The 15355-nt window shown below is 46.5% G+C and overlaps 1 protein-coding gene across 2 annotated transcripts in view; it reads left to right on the forward strand.

Moving 5' to 3' along the window:
* The first annotated feature begins 7654 nt into the window (after positions 1-7654).
* Sdr16c5 (short chain dehydrogenase/reductase family 16C member 5) overlaps positions 7655-15355 on the forward strand; it is a 22341-nt gene continuing 14640 nt past the window's right edge. Inside the window, exons 1-4 of one of the 2 annotated variants that reach the window (XM_023717667.1) lie at positions 7655-7841; positions 9352-9698; positions 13562-13693; positions 14577-14676. In XM_023717667.1, the coding sequence (XP_023573435.1) occupies positions 9366-9698; positions 13562-13693; positions 14577-14676 (565 nt within the window). In that variant the 5' untranslated portion in view covers positions 7655-7841; positions 9352-9365. Of the gene's footprint in view, positions 7842-7982; positions 8062-9351; positions 9699-13561; positions 13694-14576; positions 14677-15355 lie in introns of those variants that run through there. The other variant, XM_004633365.2, reaches the window with a different exon arrangement.

Genomic DNA, 15355 nt, shown 5'->3' on the forward strand with positions numbered 1-15355 from the left:
CTGCCACAGAACTGCCGACAGCAGAAGAATTTCATTTTGTTAGATTCTGCTGCTGCTGTTGTTTGCTGTTTTTTGCTTTTGCTATTCTGTTGTTGCTGTTGTTGCTGCTTAGGTTTTTACTTGTAATGTTTCTCTTTTGTTCATTTTATTTTCTCTTTTAACGACCTTTCTTGATTTTTTTCCCGCATTTCCACAAAGGTGAACATCGTCTATAGTCTTCCTGGTTCACTTCAATATTCTTTTATTTTCTTTTTCATTCTTTCTCTCCTGCCCTCATCTCCACTTTCCTAAAGTTTGGGTGATCATCCTTTGCCCTTGTGTCTTGGGTTTTTCTTGAATTATCCATCTTTCCCCTGTCCCACTTAAATTTCACTCTCACAGGGTAAACTCACTCTACTAATGAAAACTCACAGCATATGAGTTCCTGCTCTATGTTGGCTTTCATTTTATAACTGTAGTTAAAGGTACAAAATCAATAGCTATCAGTTTGTCTGGTTCCAGGCTGTGCTTGGTTCTATTGGTATTAGAAATTATATTATTTCAGTGACGGTGTCATACTGGTTGTGATCAGTTTTGTGACAACACTATGGTTGTCTGGGGTTATAATCATCCCCGTAGTCCAGTTCCAAAGGACTACAAGCTGAGCCAAAATAGACAGCAGCCTCCTAATAAATCGCCAAGGTAGAGCCTTGGGACAAACACAACAGCCAAGACCCAGCTAACCTCGCACACATCATTAAGGAACAGGCATTTCCTAGGGGAGACCTCAGTACTAGTGATAAAGCTACCTACCAAAGCAATTTTTAAGCATCAACATAGAAAACAAATCAAAGTTTTAAAAAATAGAAAGTGAAAACATGAAGAAGCAAAATACAATTCCAGAAGTCAAGCCCACCCAAGATAGGTCTGGGGACAATGAGAACGAGGAAATCAGAGGCTACCCACATGAGTTTTCTGAAATAGTTGCAGAAGAAAAAACAACAGAGATGAATAGGGCTATAGAGAAACTCAGATGAAAAATAATATGTCAGATAAAAAAAGACATGATCAAAATGTTTCGAGAGCAGACACACATTTTTAAAACATGAAGAAGCTTAGGAAAATGGTGTAAATCATGAATGCCCAACAAAGGAAAGAAACAGAACCCATGTAACAGATTCAGATATCCGCGAGATCACAAGTTCCACGGAAAGATGTGCAGCCAGATGGACCAAGGAGAAAACAGAGTATCAGACCAAGAGGACCGGAGTGCAGTCAGTGATGACAAAAAGAAAGATCTCTTAAAATTTGCAAGGGACCATGAGAAATAGATTCAAAAGCTGAAAGATGAACAAAGAACAACGTAAGATTGAACAGTGTCAATGAAAAAGTAACAAATGGTACAAACAACATAAAAAAAAAAAAGTTCACAGAAGTAATGGCAGAAAACTTCAAAAGCATGAAAAGGAATTTGACATATAGATAAGTGAAGTACATAGAACTACAATTACCCAAACCCATCTGCACCAAGGCCTATGATAAGCAAGATTCCATAAACTGAGCACAAGAATGTAATAGTAAAAGCTATTGGAGAAAAGAAACACATCATCTGGAAAAAAAAAAAAAAAAAAAAAAAAAGCCAGTCAGAATCACTGCAGACTTCTCAACACAAACCTTCAAGTCAAGGACAGCTTGAAGCATTTCAAGACCTAAAAGAAAACAGCCTCCAACCCAGATTGAGGTACCCTGCAAATCTATATTTCAAAATTAATGGGAGAGTAAATTATTTCTGAGACACACAACCACACAAGAGCTCTTTCACCAGTTCTACAAAATTTTCTGAAACATATTTTGGAAAAAGATAATGAAGACCACAATCCCAAGAACACCAACCAAAAGAAGCCACTAGTCAAGGCAAGCAATTAAACACAGGGAAACACTGATGAAAAAATAGAGTGTCGAAGACCAACACATACCAGTTATAACCATCCATAAAAATGGTCTCAATTCACCAATCAAAAGAAACAGACGGGCAGAATGAATCAAGAAACAAGAACCAAAAATATGTTGAATGCAAGAAATCTGTTTAACCTAAAAGCAAATTAATAGTCTGACAAATCAAAGGATTTTCAACAATACTTCATGTGATTGAGCCCCAAAAAGCAGGGGTAGCTATTCGTACTTCAGGCAAAGTGAACTTCATGCAAGACTGGTGAAAAGAGACAAAGAAGGTCACTACATTCCTGTTAAGGGAAAATGCCAAGAACAAGACATAACAACATATGTATGCATCAAATACCAGTGTACCTAACTATATGAAATAAATAGTAATGGACATGAGATAGCAAATAAGCACTAACACAATTGTGACGGTGACCTTAGTACCCCACTGGCACAAATAGACAATCAACCAGACAAAAACTTAATAAAAAATCAAAATTGAATCAAACCTGCAAACAAATTGACTTAATAGGTATCTACAGAGTGTTCCACCCCACAACATCTGGGATATTCTCCAAATTAGACCATATACTGGTTCATAGAACATGCTTAAGTAATTGCGAAGGAATTTAAAGTGCCCCGTGCATATTAGCAGGTCACGGTGCACTGAAATTAGAAATCAATGGAAAAAAAAAACCCATAGAAACTACATAAACACATGGAAATTAAACAGCACCCTCCTGAACAACCAATGGATCAAGATGAAATAAAAAAAGAAATGAGACAGCTTCTACAATCAAGGGATAATGCCAGTACAACATACCAGAACTTACAGGACACAGTGAAAGCAGTTTTATGAGGGAAATTTGCAGCAGTAAACTTCCACATCAGGAATACAGAGCAAGCACAAATAAACCACCTAATGCTAAACCTCAAACTTCTGGAAAAAGAAGAACAAGTTGAACCTGTACAAGGGAGAAAACTATAACGATCAGAGCAGAAATAAATGTAATAGAGACCAAGAAAATAATATAAAGAATCAATGAATCAAAGAATCGGCTCCTTGAAAGATTTAAGTTCTAAACCCCTTATCAAAAAAGAAAAAGATTCAAATCTATCGATTAGGAAAGAAAAGAGCGAAATCACAATGGATCCTAGTAGAATTCAGAAGATCATCTATATTTACTTGAAGAAACTTCATTCTAATAAGATGGAAAACACAGAGAAAATGAACAGATGCCTAGATATGTATAAATTACCAAAGCTGAATCAAGGAGATATAAAAATGGTAAATAATCTAATATCAGTCAATGAAATTAAAGGTGTTAATGTAAAATTTTCCAGAAAAGAAAAGCCCAGGTTCTAATGGATTCACTGCTCAATTCCACAAGAAATTTGGAGAAGATCTAATGGATAGGTTACGGTCGTAGGTCATCCAATATGGCTGAAGCCCTTAAAACAACAGCTTATTTTCCCAGAAACCACCTCCCCCTTTCTTCTCCAACTCATTTTCTTTCACCTTTCCCGCCACCTCAGGGAAGGCCCCAGTCAGCTCCTCAGGTGTATCTAAATATCCCCTCAAACCCCACCCCTGGCAACAGGCCATAGAAGCCTCACCTCCCTTTGTTCCGATCCAGAGAATTCCTTATCTTCCCAAATTCTCTCCATGTCCTCCAAGATAATGAAGCCCCCTTTCCTTTATAATAAAGCCCCTTTCCCTTTTTCCTTCTGCCTGTTTCTCTGCTGAGACGCCATCAAAATCTATCACTAATGAATCTACTCCTCAAACTCTTAAATGGAATCGAAAAGGAAGGAATACTCCCAAACTCACTTCTGGAAGTAGGCATGATCCAATATCCAAACCAGAGAAGCGTCTGACAAGGAATGCAAACTACGGGACAATCTCTCTAACAAACATAGACACAGAAATCCTCAGGAACATTCTTGCAATCAGAATGCAACAAATCATTGAGAAGCTTACACACCATGCCCAGCTGTGATTTATCCCAAGGATGTACAGATGGTTTAACATGTGCACATCAATAAATGTAATATATCTTATCAACAGAGCTAAAGTCAAAACTCACATGACATCTCGTCAGATGCAGGAAAGGTGTTTGATGAAGTGCAGTGTTCACAATAAAAAACAACTTACAGATAATTGCTATAAGTGGCTTTTATCTCCATCTGATAAAAGCCACCTATGATGACAACAGCCGACATCATAATATATGGAGAAAACCTGAGAGCTTTCCCTCTAAACGAAGGAGCAAGACAAGGATGTCCACCACTGCTGCTCCTATTTCATATAGCTCTGGAAACGTTAGCCAGAGAAATTAGGGAAGAGAAAGAAATGAAATGCATAACATAGGAAAAGATGTTAAATTATCACACTTGGCACAGATGACCCCCAAACTCTATCAAAAAATGTCTAGATTTAATAATCAAATTCAGTCACATAGCTGGGTAGTCAACACTCAAAAATCTACAGAATTGTTGTACACAAATAGCAAACTCACCAAGAGAGAAATTAGGAAACTACCCCTTTCACAATAACATCCAAACAGTGCAATACCTGCGAATCAATCTAACAAAGGAAATAAAATGTCTATATTGAAAAGTAGAGGACTCTGAAAAAGGAGCTCACAAAGAGTATCAGAACACTGAAGACTCCTAGAACACTCAACATTTTTTAGGGAAGGGTCTATGGGGTGTTCAGGGTCTCGCTACTAGATTAGACTTGTAGTGATCCGCCTGTTTACAGCCCCCAAGAGCTGGGATTACAGTCGTGCACCACCATTCCCAGTCTCAATTGCCATCTCAGTGTTCCCCAGGGGCGGGGCCAGCACAGCAGGCCTGGGGATTGAACCCCCGCCCCTCTGCCTGCTTGCAGGCACTTTAATCTGCTAAGCTATTTGGTGGGCCCTTCTTCATATTATTTTAAAACTCAAATTTGGGGGGGCCAGTGAGATAGCTCAGTGGGCTAACTGCCTGCTTAGGCAAGCACAAAGACTGGGATTTGATCCCCAGCACCACATGCCACACTGACACCACCACAGGGCACGCTGAGCCAGCCACTGAGTCTGAGCGTGGTCATGCACGCCTGTAATCCCAGCCCTGGGGAGGCTGAAAAGAGGAGGACCACTATGAGTTTAAGCTAAGCAGTGAGACCCTGTACCAAATACATAAAAATAAAAATAATTATTTAAAGTTTACTGGGATAAGTCTGATGATGTCTATTTCTGCTTATATTGATGACTAGAAGTCTGTGGAAAGTTTTACAATAATGAATCTAAAAATTATAGATTTTTTAATAATATTTTAATATAATTAAATGACCTCTTGGGAAAAGAAATGAGATTCATTTCCTGTTTAAAACAAAAGTTACAGTCTTGGAAGCTACACCTGTCTGGTCCTTTGCGTGGTCAGGAGGAGGCAGAGAGAGCACACTGGCTCTGCTAGGTGCACGGACGAGAGGAACAGAGCAGAACTAAAGCCTGGGCCTTGTCCTGTTTGCCAGTGATAGCAAAAGCACAGACGGGAGAAATCATAATGGAAAGGTCAGTTTCCCATAGTTCTGGAGGCTAAAAGCCCAGGAGGCCAGCACTGGCCTTGGGGAGAGTCCTCTTGGGCCTCCTACTGCGGCAGTGGACACGTGAAGCCCATGTGCCCAGGCCTCTTCCTCTATTCTCAAGCTCCTGCCCTTATCATGGGCCCTGACCTCACGCCTCATCTAATTATCACTCTTTCCCCAGAATCCAACCTCCATATACCATCAACATATGAATTTGGGGATTATGTTTCCAACACACGAACTTTTAGGGGACACATTAAAACCATAGTAGCCTATAAAAGCCCAGAGCATGGCCTAGGGAACAATCACATTATTCCCAAAAGGTTGTCCTGCTGGAGGGTTTACATGAAGTAACAATCGAGAGGCACAATGCCCATTTCACCACCCACAAAGGTCGCACCAGTTCATACTCTCCCACTGAAAGATGTGGACTCCTGAAGTTTTAATAACTTTTGAATAAGCTGAAGAATCAAAATAAATAAATAAAATAAAGTAAAAATATAAAAAAATAAAAATAAAAAATAAAAAAATAACTTTTGAATATCCGACTGCTGAGCTGGGCCTGGTGATGTGTGCCCGTGCCCCAGCGCTCTGGTAGGCTGAGGCAGGAGGGTTACAGGGTGAGACACAGCTTGGAACATGTAGGGGATCTGTCAGAAGCCTGACTCAGAAGGTTTTTAAAGACTCTAGGGTCATGGCTCTGATTAGAGGCCACAGGTTCAGTCCTTGGCGCTGTCTCCCACAGTGTGGATACTGATGGATTTTTAAGATAGGACATTGCCAGGGAAATAGCTCAGCGGCATAAGCACCAGCCTGCCAAGCACAAAGACCTGAGTTTAATGCCATATATGACAAATATATGACATTCTTTTTCAGCCTGACTTTTCCTACAGAACTTTCCAGACGTTTTCAATTATTGTCTTCATATGTGTCTGTGAACTTCCCTTGCATTTCTCTATCCATTTTCCTAGTATTCTTCAACCCAGTTTATAGAAATGCTATATATGGTGGTTAATTAGTAATGGTCAGTTCATTATGCAAAAAAACCATTTGGATTCATCTGTCATCATTTTACTTTATATTTTCTTGATTTACATGAGAATTTATATTTTACATAGTCATATCAAAAATGTATACTGTTTTTATCTTGCCTAACCCAGTAACAAAATAACTTTCCTAAATTTTATTTCAATACTTTAATAGTTTCATTTCTTATTTTAACACTCTTTATACCATGTGGGTGCCCAAGGTCCTATTTCTGCTTTTGGTGTTTGCAGGAACTAGAGTTTCTCTGAGTTTCTGTTGGGAAGAATGACTCATGTTCGTAATTCCTCCTGTGTTGGAGCTTTGGGTACCTTTTGTTCTGGTTTCTGAAAATGGGGTACATCTACTTACCAGCCTCTAGTTAGCCTGTACTTGTGGCCACTTTGCCCTGCCCGCTTGCCTGCCTGCCTACTTGCTTCAGGAAGGCCCTGAGGTGCTCATCTCCCTGCTCAGGAAGCAAGCAGCTCTGAATCTGTCTCTCCAGCCTTCCCCAAGGTCAGGTGTTCCCCGAAGCCCTGTACAGAGGGTGCGCTCTGGCATTGCGGGCTGACCTGACACCAAGGCACACACCTGGTGCAGGGTGACATTCCCTCAAGACAGCTACTTAAATTTCTCCACAGCTGGCCCGGGAACCTGCTAAGCACAGAAAGACGCCCACGGCACCACTCTGTGCCTGTTCTTCCAGGGCTGTAACCTGACCTGCTTCTTCTCCCCATAGTACCGTTTCTCCTAGCCAGTCCCAGGTAGGGGCCAGGTAAGGCTGCCCACTTGGCTGGCCCTCGGATGACTCCCACACCCAACTCTTGCTCACTCCCTTCTCTCCCTCCCTCTGCTACTTCATAGTTTAACTTACTGTCATCGCTGCCCCTTGTGCCACGCCCTGAACTCCACCCTCTGTGGGCGTTCCAGGGGTGGCTTTCACTCCCTGATTTTGTTAAGTGGGCATTTATCTTTTTTTCTGTATCACGGATACGTGTCCTTGCTGTATCTTCCCCACTCAGAGACGTTCAATAAACAAGTCAGTGCAGCGCTGGCCCTTGCTCTATTTTTATTTCTCAATTCCACCTTCACGGACAAACGCCTGCCTCGCCCTCCTCCCTACGCAGGAACCGCCCCAGTCGGTGCCCAGCCGCGCCCACGGGCCTGACCGGAGCGGTTAGCTTTGGATCGAGCGCGGGCAGCGGACCGACGCCGAGTGCGAGCTTCACACGGACGTTGGCGGATCGCCACGCGCACAGGACTGCCCGCACCAACTTCTGCTTTAAAAATCCGGGGTGCGGCCCGAGCACCGGGAATTTGAAACGTAAGAACTCGAGTGTGCGGCGCCAGGCTCCAAGATCGAGTTTGCACCTTGTACATCTCCCCGCCGACCAAGGCACGCGGGCGCTGGGCTCCCCACGCGGACCCACCCCGCCGCGGTCGCGCCCTCCGGCCCCGATCCGGCCCCGCGGAGCTTGGAGCCAGGCGCTCCGGCGCCCGGGGTGAGGGAGGCAGCGTCGCGGGGCAGCGCAGAGCGAATCCCGGTGAGTTCGCGCCCTGGTGCAGGCGATTCCGGGCCTCCGACCGCCTCAGGACTCGCGGGGGGCGGCGGCCCGGAGCGCGGCCGGCCGGGCGGGGCGGAGGCTCTCAGGCGCGCTCCCGCCCGGGCCCGCGCCCACGCGCTTGCACACGCACTCACGCGCACGTGGCAGTGAGCTGCCCTCTGCCCTCCCCTCTTGCCCCGCTCCCTGCCCTCAGCCCTCCCGCCTCCTGGGGCTGTCTGCCCACTGTGCTCTTCTCGCTAGGCCTGGGATGGGGGACACTGTGCCCAGGGCCGCTGCCGAGGGTAGTGTGGCTGCGGCGCTGAGCCCTGTGTGTGGCATGAAAACTCCCAGGAACCCTGCAGCCTGGTCACAGCTGAGCCTCGGGGCTTCTGAGAAGGCGTCTTTGCGCGGAGAGGGAGACCCGCTGGCTTTGCTACAGTTCCTACGGTGCCTTTCACTAGTACCGCGAGGGGAATCCGCCCTAGCCCGCGGACAGCCACCAGGACTCTCCAGAGTAACTGCTTTGCTGTCCTTGCGCTCTGGGCCCTGCCCTAGCCAGGCATCTGCTTGGTGGAGACCCCGCCTTACAGAGACTGGGGAGAGGAGCTGGGAGCCCTGTTGTCTCCTAGGGATGAGTCATGACCTCATAATGCGTCTTAGTGTGTCGCCCGTATTCTCTTTCACTCCTTCACCTCCCTGCGTGCAGCCGTTAGATTCCCTGCTTCTAGAAAAACAAACTAAAGATGAACTAGTTGTTAGCAGAGTTGCAAAGAAACTCAGTGTGAGATGAAATGTCCCATGTCCCGTCCGAAGTTGAACCCTGGACGTCACTGCCTATGCAGGCAAACGTCAAGCATCCCGAACCTCAGGCGCAGGCAGCTTCACGCCGCAGTGCTCCGGAGCCCTGGGAGTGTGTGCCGAGACCCATAAACCAATTTGTTTTGGGTCTCACAGCGTGGTTGCCTTGAGGGGGGCACCTGAAGTCTAGAAAGCCCCCGTCATCCTGAGTTTTCGTGGCACTCAGGTCAGTGGTGGTGCTCCTGGTCACCGCCTGAGTGCTGCGCACCACGGAGCAGACCTGTGTCATCTGACTCAAATAGTCGTGTGTCCAGAAGGGCGCAGCGTGGCCAGCCGGGCCACCTGGTATGGGCTTCCTAGTGCAAGGAGCACTGTGGGAGGCTGCGGGGGTCCTGGGGCTCCTGCCCCTTTTGGGGTTCAGAAGGCTTCTCAGACACTTTCACTATTTCAAAGAGTGGAGGTCCCATACTAAGCACCGATCTTGCTTTTCAGGTATCAGCCAAAACATGTCTTCCTACGTGACAGCAACAAAGGAATTGCTTGTTTTCTTAGGAAAATCGCTTCTTGGTGTCCTGGAGGCTCTGATTTTTACTCTCATTCCAAAGCCACGAAAGAACGTTGCTGGTGAGACTGTCCTCATAACAGGGGCAGGCAGTGGGCTCGGGAGGCTCCTGGCCCTGCAGTTCGCGCGCCTGGGCTCTGCGCTTGTACTCTGGGACATCAACGCAGAAGCCAACGAGGAAACGCGCCGGCTGGCTCAGGAAGCCGGCGCCACACGGGTGCATGCCTACACCTGTGACTGCAGCCAGAAGGAGGAGGTCTACAGAGTGGCTGATCAGGTAAACCTCGGGCTACCCTGTCTTCGGGGCAGCAAGACCCTCCGTGAATGCCTTCATGTATGTCACACCACTGTTGCTGTTATTTGCTCTTCTCAGAATCCATCTGCCTGTCTCTTACGTTCCTTTAATTTAAAATCCATTGCTCAGGAGTGGGAATCAGCAGACTTCAAGGAGCGAAGGCCTGCGTGGCTCCTGGTTTTAGATGTTGCACTCTGGTCCTGTGTTTAGGTAGAAACAGCACAGCTGAGAAAGCTGTTCATTTTATGGCAGCCAGGTGCCCCAAAGGGGCAAAAGAGCTCGAGAAAAGATGTGTCCCTCACAAGCGCATCCCAAGCAACCCACCTTCGCCTCTACCCAAGAGCCCGATGGCCATTCACCATGAGGTCATAAATGGGCATTATGATCTGTTTTAATACAAAAAAAAAATCCCGCTTCTGAACAAATGGGCCTTTGAGGTACATTTTTAGATCAAACCAGCACAACACTGTGTCTGCCTTTCACATGTAAGAGCAGGCAGAGAGCGTTCCTAGAGATGCAACTAATAACTAGCTGCTACAGCCAGGACTTCAGTTTGTTGAATCCTGAGTGGTGCTTCCTCCCACTCACTGTCCTGACTGTGCGGACTGCTTGTCTTAGAAGTCAGAGACGCAGTAGCACCCATCTTTGAGAGTAAAGAAACAGCGGTTAAACACTCCACCCAGGTCACAGAGCTAGTGTGCCGCTGAGCCACGATTTGTACCATTTAGTCTGATTTTAAATGGAGGCTATATCTGCCCAGCTCCATGCTTCTCATTTGAATGTGTATTTTTCCTAAGTAGGCATAAGAAAGTCAAGTTCCTTAACTCGCTCTAAGACTCTTAAAGGCATTGGCACCTTTGGAAATAGCACAGCTGCAAATGTAAGGAAAGTCCCAGGAAACTAAAACTTCATTGTACCAATGGCAAGACTGTTCTGGGTTCACAGAGGGCCTGCCCGCTTCCACAGCAGGGTTCTGTGCCTTCGCTCTGGCAGGCACACACTGCAGGCCCTTCTCCTGGTCACTTTGTTGGTGGCTCCCCAAATGGCTGTGTTTGCTGGGAAGGGAGTGGCACACAGCCAGCCGGAACAGTCGGGCTATCGAGCAGGGCTCTGCCCCCCTCCGTAGGCTCCGCTGGCGTCCCCAGTTCTTCCTCCATCCCTTCCTACAGGAACAGTTTATGGTCTCTAGCAGGCAAAGTCTGTCTTCCCCTTTCACATCTCGCCTTCCCAGGACAGCCTGGAGATCCAGAGCCGCCCAGCTCTCTCGGGCTGGAACAGGGGCCACCTGCAGCCCGCCTCGTAGACTCATCTACTTACACCTGCAGCACCGATCACCTGACATGCTTCGTGCTGACTGCAAATAATTCCCTTGGCCAGACTCGAGCAATGGACGGTTCATGTTCACTGGCAACCTCCACCGAGGGCCGCAAACTACTTGAAGCATTTTGTTAAGACTGGCCCCCGCCTCTTTGGGTCTGTGCTTTAGCTCCAACTGAAGTGGCCAAGCGTCATGTTACTACGTCCTTTTATCTTTCTGTGGTGTTGGAAAGGGTTAATGATGCGTTCTATTGAATTCTGAGGAAGTGAGTTACTACCCACCCTGGGAAGCCAACCATTCCCACCTCTGAGTCTAGACAATGGGGAAGTAGCTGAGACTTTTTAAGAAGTGCCCCCCAAGAGAATAATCAGGAGAAAAAGTTGAGGGCAGTGTTTTATCTCTGCTGAGTGTCTGACAACACTGAGAGCTTGTTTCCTTTACTCCCACCTGGGTCTTGAGGTGACGAAGCTAGCATTGCTGTACGGCACCTGCATCGGGGGTTATTTTGGGCAGTATACATAACAGCAAGCCAGAGGTAGGTGGCTGTCGCTAATCCTGTGGCACAGGCAAGTGTCCTGCATGTAGTGACTGGTTCACAGGCTGGGCATGTCAACAGCACTTGATTTAACATACTTCCAATTGCACACTTGCTTTTACCAGTCCTCCACCAAAAAGATTTTTTAAAAAGTTAATTGCTGGAATTTATTTATACAAAAATTTCTATAAAATTGATTACTGAATTCTAACATCCAAGATCATGGACTACATGATCATGGGTAGAAACAGAACTTTCCCTTCTGCCACTACCGCTATCAGTGGTAGTTGTAAAACTTTATGTTTGGCAGGCCAGCGAGATAGATCAGCACACTAAGCGCCTGCTTAGGCAAGCTCAGGGACTGGGGTTTGATCCCCAGCATGTCCCATGCCAGTCCCACCCCAGGTGAACTGAGCCAGCCACCGAGTCCAGCCCTGCGGAGGTTGAAAACAAGAGGATCATTATGAGTCCAAGCTGCATAGTCAGACCCTGTAACAAATACAAAAAAAAAAAAAAAAAAACTCAGTGTTTGGAAAATCCACATCAGTCACCTTGAAGCATGCCACCAGGCTAAGGTACATGGCTGCCTACAGGCCTTAAAACAGGCTTTTGTTTCCATCATATGAACATCCACAGGGCAGCCAGGCTGAGATGGGCGCGGCTCACAGGTGAGTTTTGCAAGAGATGTAACACAGACCTAAGTTAGTGTTGCCTCAGTCTTATGCTGAGGAAAATATGGGGACAAAAAAATAGACACTTCAAAACTAGAATTCTGTGTGTTCCCTTAGCTATCACCCCTGGGCCCGTATTTAAGAAGCTCGACGTGAGCTTGTTCTCATGCCAAGCAGGAGCTTGCGCTCTGCTGGGGCTCATCCCTGCTCTGCGGGAGGACACCAGCCGCTAGTACAGGTGCTGCCTTCCCGCCTAAGGCTTTTTCGGACTTTTGCTTTTGCCTCACGTATGTCAGAAAAATTTTGTTCATACCTTTGACTGCTGTCCAAGCTGGATTTGGTAAAATATTTTAGCCACACACCAAATGGAACTTGCAGATTATTTCTGGTGCCTTTATAGGAGAACTCCGGCGTCAGGCACAGAGCTCGCGTGGTGTCTGCTCCATCCTAAACGCTTCCGGAGCTCCGGAGCCAGTCGGCGACGTAAACGCCCGGGTACGCTGGTGCTGGGACCTGGGCCTTGCGAAGCAGCAGCCGCGAGGCTGGCAGCGTCTGCTGGCCTCAGGGTCACACCTCCCGTGTGCTGGGCTGCACCGCACACCTCGCGCCATCCGCAGTGGCAAGTGCACTGCACGCGCGCACGCACACGCACGCACACACACGCACACATGCGCAGCAGTGCCGCTGCAGGCCTCCGCAGCAGGGGAGGAGACGTGCGCGCGAGGCCCACGGCTGTACGATGTGTTGTAGTGATGAAATCCAGAACGCAACCAAGAACAACCTGTCGTTAATCCCGGAAACGTCTGTGCCCACTTCTCACGTGGTGGCTGAGACTGTAGTCTGAAGTTTCAAGAGGAGGAGAGGCTCTGCTCTTCTGCCTAGAATTTTTAATTTCCTAAGTAAAAGTGATTAAGAACCCGCAGCAGCCCGTACTGCAGCAAGACGCGTGGCCCGTACCTTACGCTGCTGTGTCTCAGCGTCTTCCTGCGTGTGTTTTCCTGCTCAGCGCCCCCTCCAGGCGTGCTGGAGCTTGCACGACATGTCGTTTGGTTAGGAGAAAGCTGTTCTGTGTGCATCGCACTGAGTACAGTGATCTGCGGCTCACACCGAGCACAGGACAGGGGCGCAGGCAGAGCGTAAGGGCGGTCCTAACTGTGGGAGGAACGTAGCATCAGAACCGGGTCTCTAGGAGACCAGACTCCGAAAAAGAAAATACTTTTTATAATATAACTAATATAATATCTATAACCCTGGAAAAATAAAACTCACATCATTTAAGGAAATGCTACCATAGTGATATCGTGCTTGTTTCTCAACTCAGGTGAAAAAAGAAGTTGGAGATGTTTCCATCCTGATCAACAACGCTGGAATTGTAACGGGCAGGAAGTTCCTGGACTGCCCAGATGACCTCATAGAGAAGTCAATTGACGTGAATTTTAAAGCACATTTATGGGTAACCCATTTTTTCTTCTCCTAATTAGTATAAAGTCATTCTGACATCCTGATGTCCTCTTTGCCTTTATATTGTCAGTCTCCCATTAGGGCACAGGCGCCATAGTGTGTGTGTGTGTGTGTGTGTGTGTGCGCGCGCGCGCGCGCGTGTGCGCACGCGCATGCTCACACTCCGTGCACTCCCCTGAGCGATGTTCCCACCCACTGACTCCGGGCATTTTTATGAGCTGAAAACTTGAATCGTACTAATCCCACATGCTGCACCCTCTGTTCACACCTTGCCCTGCCCTCTTAGCAGCTTTCCAGCATACTTTGGAGTTCTCCATTTTCTGTTCCCAGTTTTCAGCCAAGGCTCAGTGGTGCGGGCGCTGTTCTTGGTGTTCTATACTGTTTTCAGCAGCAAAACAGAAAGATGCAGAACTTAGAGGTCACCCTGTCCTCCAGGGACAACTACCACAAATTATGTCTCTGTCCCAAATGTCTGTTGTCCCTCCTCATTGTAGGACACATACACGCATGTGTGTGTGGGTACTTAAAATGAAGATTACATACTAACTATATGTAGATGTGCATATGATACATATAATTATAGTATTTATGTAAATTAGCATATAAGGCTTATATTGAATACTTGTATATGATACATGTTATTTATATAAAACAGTGATATATGGTTAAAATGAAGGCAAAGATCATAATCCCCTTGAAAGTCTCACTTCTGTGGCTTTTATACCTTTATTCCACCTGTTTTTCCCTGGTCACCTCACCCCATTAACTTCAGGTGTTTTTAATGTGCTAAAAAAATTAATCATAATCATGAACAGCTGAGAAGAAAGAATACAGCGTCCTAGTCAATGTTAAAGAGCTTGCTTTACTCTTCTTAGACTTATAAAGCCTTTTTACCTGCCATGATCGCTAAGAACCATGGACATTTGGTGTGCATTTCGAGCTCAGCTGGATTGGTTGGAGTAAACGGGCTTGCAGGTAAGAGAAATACAAAGTTCGACAGCTGGCGAGCCCCTACTAACCTTAGCTTCCTGCAGCTCTGAACTGTTGACACTGACTTGAAGCTCTAATAATGAGGAATAATAAGCCAAGAGCTACAGTCAATGATAAAAGGGGCGACAACTTCATGCCTTACAAAATGGCCATCAGCAGTACATACAGGAAGCTGGAATGTGTGTTTCCGGGAGGTTGCGTAAGGTCGAGTGATTCCCAGGGGCACAGTCCACTGTCATGTAAATATGATTTCAGGAAAAGTGATTAAATTCACCCAGCACTGATACCAGGAAGGTATGGAGGGCACCGTGCCTTGCCCTGAAGGTTTAATCTCTGCATTTCTAAAGTGTATGCAAAGTGGAAGTTAATGCAAGAAGCCCTTTGTTAAATGATCCATAGATGTCTGCATTGCATGGAGAGAGCAGGCAATTCATTTTCAGCAGCAACATTGGACAGGACACCTAGAGAGAAAAAGGAAGGTGCCAGCATTTCAATATACCTTTCAGTAGCATACCAAACTATATCCTGCAGAGGTATACCACCCTCTATCCTGGAGTGGCATACCCACTGTATCCTTAGAGGCATACCACCCTCTATCCTGCAGAGGCATACCCACCTGTATCCTGTAGAGGCATACCCACCCTATATCCTGCAGAGGCATACC

This window comes from Octodon degus, unplaced genomic scaffold (assembly GCF_000260255.1).
Source record: "Octodon degus isolate 3935 unplaced genomic scaffold, OctDeg1.0 scaffold00054, whole genome shotgun sequence".
Lineage (NCBI taxonomy): Eukaryota > Metazoa > Chordata > Mammalia > Rodentia > Octodontidae > Octodon > Octodon degus.